This window comes from Dama dama, chromosome 22, assembly GCF_033118175.1.
Source record: "Dama dama isolate Ldn47 chromosome 22, ASM3311817v1, whole genome shotgun sequence".
In the NCBI taxonomy this organism is placed as follows: Eukaryota; Metazoa; Chordata; class Mammalia; order Artiodactyla; family Cervidae; genus Dama; species Dama dama.
The window spans coordinates 21,305,611-21,310,375 of record NC_083702.1 but is presented as its reverse complement, the minus strand read 5'-3'; the positions used below and the strand labels follow the sequence as shown (position 1 = coordinate 21,310,375).

General features: G+C 39.4%; 1 protein-coding gene across 1 annotated transcript; it reads left to right on the top strand.

Annotated features, from left to right (window-relative positions):
• Positions 1–1,014: 1,014 nt before the first annotated feature.
• LOC133043076 (taste receptor type 2 member 10-like) lies at positions 1,015–3,455 on the top strand. Its single transcript, XM_061123958.1, has 2 exons — positions 1,015–1,573; positions 3,085–3,455. The coding sequence occupies exons 1-2, from the start codon at positions 1,015–1,017 to the stop codon at positions 3,453–3,455; spliced, it is 930 nt and encodes a 309-aa protein (XP_060979941.1).
• The last annotated feature ends 1,310 nt before the right edge of the window (positions 3,456–4,765 follow it).

The window sequence follows — 4,765 nt, the reverse complement described above, 5'->3', positions numbered from 1 at the left end:
TTATTCTTAGTTAGCATGCTTGTGTGCATGGTCAGTCGCTAAGTTATGTCTGAATTTTTGTGACCCCGTGGGTTCTAGCCAGCCAAGTTCCTCTATCTATGGAATTTTCCAGGCAAAAATACTGGAGTGGGTAGCAAGATCTTCCTGACCCAGGGATCAAACCCACATCTCCTGAGACTCCTGCATTCACAGGTAGATTTTTTTACCACTGAGTCAACTCAGAAACTCTTAGGCAGCATGACTAAAGGCTAATCCATTTTATTGATCTTTTCAAAGAAGCAGCTTGCTTCTACAATGGCTAAATTCATTCATCTCTTCAATACATTGTTTTTGCTTAATATATCTAAACTGTTATTGTGCTGTGCTGTGCTTAATTGCTCAGTCATGTCTGACTCTTTGTAGCCCACCAGGCTCCTCTGTCCATGGCATTCTCCAGGCCAGGATACTGGAGTGGGTTGTCTGCCCTCCTCCAGGGGATCTTCCTGATCCAGGGATCAAACCCAGTCTCTGGCACCCCTACCATTGCAGGCAGATTCTTTATCTGTTGAGCCAGCTGGGAAGCTCCCTGTCATTATTAACACAATATAAATGACAATATCTTTGATGATATTAAAAAATGATAAAATCCAATTTTTGTTTCTATTCTGCTCTGTTTTCTGTAGGTATGTGTTTGGTACTCCTAATGCACAAACCAGGGTAACAAATGCAAAATAGTCTCAGGAGGACAAGTAGATTCCAAGAAACAGAAACTTTTATTTTCATCTTAACAAATTGTGGGTAGGCATTCGGTCTGGATGTGTGTTCTGTAGACTAGCTAAATTTTATATCCATAACTGGAGGGGTCTCTGTTAAGCTATTTTGGATTCCATCACAAGGCAGTAATTGGGGCCATTTCATCTTTATGAAATGAAAAAGAAAAAAAATCATCCTTCCACCAAGCAGAAATACATGCCTTTTTCTGCAGCAGGTAATTGAAAATTAATGAAACAAGAACAGTATTAGGGATTGGCAGCCATGCTGAGTGTAGTGGAAGGCCTCCTCATTTTTGTAGCAGTTAGTGAATCAGTATTGGGGATTTTAGGGAATGGATTTATTGGAGTTGTAAGCTGCATTGACTTTGTGAAAAGTAAGAAGATCTCTACTGTCAGCCTTATTCTCACTGGCTTAGCCTCTTCCAGATTTTGCCTGATATGGATAATAATTACCAATACATATGTGAGGATGTTTTTTCCAGATATATATTTGTCTGGTAATCTAATTCAATATATAGCTTACTTATGGATAATTATGAATCAATCAAGTGTCTGGTTTGCCACCAGCCTCAGCATCTTCTACTTCCTGAAGATAGCCAATTATTCCCACTGCATTTTTCTCTGGCTGAAGGGTCACATCAACAGGGTTCTTCTCCTTTTCATGGGATGCTTGTTTATTTCATGGCTATTTGCTTTTCCAAGCATTGTAAAGCCTGTTATTAATAATATTATGAAGAACAGAAGCACAACCTGGCTGATCAGCATGCATAAAAGTGAATACTTGACAAATCAGATTCTGCTCAATATTGGAGTCATTCTTTTTTTTTTTTACTTTTATTTTTTTTTTTTTCCAGTGGGTTTTGTCATACATTGATATGAATAAGCCATGGATTTACATGTATTCCCAATCCCGATCCCCCCTCCCACCTCCCTCTCCACCCGATTCCTCTGGGTCTTCCCAGTGCACCAGGCCGGAGCACTTGTCTCGTGCATCCCACCTGGGCTGGTGATCTGTTTCACCATAGATAGCATACATGCTGTTCTTTTGAAATATCCCACCCTCACATTCTCCCACAAAGTTCAAAAGTCTGTTCTGTATTTCTGTGTCTCTTTTTCTGTTCTGCATATAGGGTTATCGTTATCACCTTTCTAAATTCCATATACATGTGTCAGTATGCTGTAATGTTCTTTATCTTTCTGGCTTACTTCACTCTGTATAAGGGGCTCCAGCTTCATCCATCTCATTAGGACTGGTTCAAATGAATTCTTTTTAATGGCTGAGTAATATTCCATGGTGTATATGTACCACAGCTTCCTTATCCATTCATCTGCTGATGGGCATCTAGGTTGCTTCCATGTCCTGGCTATTATAAACAGTGCTGCGATGAATATTGGGGTGCACGTGTCTCTTTCAGATCTGGTTTCCTCAGTGTGTATGCCCAGAAGTGGGATTGCTGGGTCATATGGCAGTTCTATTTCCAGTTTTTTAAGAAATCTCCACACTGTTTTCCATAGCGGCTGTACTAGTTTGCATTCCCACCAACAGTGTAAGAGGGTTCCCTTTTCTCCACACCCTCTCCAGCATTTATTGCTTGTAGACTTTTGGATAGCAGCCATCCTGACTGGCGTGTAATGGTACCTCATTGTGGTTTTGATTTGCATTTCTCTGATAATGAGTGATGTTGAGCATCTTTTCATGTGTTTGTTAGCCATCTGTATGTCTTCTTTGGAGAAATGTCTGTTTAGTTCTTTGGCCCATTTTTTGATTGGGTCATTTATTTTTCTGGAATTGAGCTGCAGGAGTTGCTTGTATATTTTTGAGATTAATCCTTTGTCTGTTTCTTCATTTGCTATTATAGTCGTCAAGACAGTATGGTACTGGCACAAAGACAGAAATATAGATCAATGGAACAGAATAGAAAGCCCAGAGATAAATCCACGAACCTATGGACACCTTATCTTTGACAAAGGAGGCAAGGATATACAATGGAAAAAAGACAACCTCTTTAACAAGTGGTGCTGGGAAAACTGGTCAACCACTTGTAAAAGAATGAAACTAGAACACTTTCTAACACCATACACAAAAATAAACTCAAAATGGATTAAAGATCTAAATGTAAGACCAGAAACTATAAAACTCCTAGAGGAGAACATAGGCAAAACACTCTCCGACATAAATCAAAGCAAGATCCTCTATGACCCACCTCCCAGAATATTGGAAATAAAAGCAAAACTAAACAAATGGGACCTAATGAAACTTAAAAGCTTTTGCACTACAAAGGAAACTATAAGTAAGGTGAAAAGACAGCCCTCAGATTTGGAGTCATTCTTGTCTTTGTATTATGCCTGATTACATGTTTCTTATTAATCACTTCCCTTTGGAGACACAACAGAAAGATGCGATTGAGTGCCACAGGATTCAGAGATCCCAGCACTGAAGCACATGTCAAAGCAATGAAGATCTTGGTGTCTTTTATCATCCTCTTTATCTTGTATTTTATAGGCACTGCCATACAAATATCAGTTGGTACTATACCTGAAAACAAACTGTTGCTCATTGTTGGTATAACAACCAGACTCCTCTATCCCTGGGGACACTCACTGATCCTAATTCTAGGAAACAGGAAGCTGAAGCAAGACTCTTTGAGGGTACTAAAGCCATTAAAGTGCTGGGAAAAAGCGAAATTTCTTAGAATTCCATGATGGGCTTGGGAAGAAATGGATGCTGCAAGAAAGTAATCTAGTGATGAAATTCCTGAAAATCTGTTTCACTTTCTGCTTTATTGCAGCCGTTTTAACTGTGTTTTGAACATAACTAAAATCTTACAAAATGATTTTGACTACATCTCAGGGAATGTCACTTTTCAATGAGATTTTAATCCCTTACACAAACTAAGTGGCTTGAGGAGCTTCCTTCTCCTGCCAGTGGTTTCTCCCAAGCATCAATCTCAGACTGGAAATTACTTGGAGATTATTTACTATAAAGATGTTGCTGGTAGGAGCAAGCCTCTAAAACAAGATTTCTGTTTGCATTTTAATGAACTCCCTGAAGCACTGGTAGTCTTTCACCAAAAATAACTCAATGAATTATTATTATTATATTACTTCTCTTACTTATTTTAATGCCCACATTTTTCTAGATTTGTGAAGTAAGAACCACTTCACAGTGTCTCCTGTGTCCTTTTGACATGTCCCCATCTTCTTTCATGTTTCCTCACATTCTTTCAAACCAAAACATTTCAGGCTCACTTTGTGCTTTTCCTCACCTAGCCCTGGATTCATTATTTCTCCAAGAAGTCTTCATTTATTTGAGGGAACAAGGGTATTTGAAAACCAAACTTTTGTTGTATACAAACATTACACACACCTACTTACTTCTTTCTCCCTCTCTGCCTCTGTCTATGTATCTCTCTATTTGTAATGTACGATGCGTCTGTGCTGATATTAATTAGAATTAGAAAATTCCGATTAAAAACTACAAGCTTCCTTCTTACCATGTTGCAAATTCTCTTTTTAACCATGAAAGATATGGCTCTCATTTGTTCAGTTAAAGGTCCGTCTAGTCAAGGCTATGGTTTTTCCAGTAGTCATGTATGGATGTGAGAGTTGGACTATAAAGAAAGCTGAGTGAGGAAAAATTAATGCTTTTGCACTGTGGTGTTGGAGAAGACTCTTGAGAGTCCCTTGGATTGCAAGGAGATCCAATGAGTCCATCCTAAAGGAAATCAGTCCTGAATATTCATTGGAAGGACTGATGCTGAAGTTGAAACTCCAATACCTTGGTCAACTGATGCAAAGAACTGAGTCATTTGAAAAGACCCTGATGCTGGGAGAGATTGAAGGCAGGAGGAGAAGGGGATGACAGAGGATGAGATGGTTGGATGGCATCACCGACTAGATGGACATGGGTTTGAGTAAACTCCAGGAGTTGGTGATGGACAGCGAGGCCTGGCATGCTGCAGTCCATGGGGTTCGAAGAGTTGGACACAACTGAGCAACTGAACTGAACTCTT

Excerpts from the sequence above, each read along its gene's own strand:
- LOC133043076 (XM_061123958.1), top strand. The coding sequence starts at position 1,015 with ATGCTGAGTGTAGTGGAAGGCCTCCTCATTTTTGTAGCAGTTAGTGAA. Across the intron at positions 1,574-3,084 it reads CAATATTGGAGTCATTCTTT|TCTTTGTATTATGCCTGATT; the intron begins TTTTTTTTTACT and ends GAGTCATTCTTG.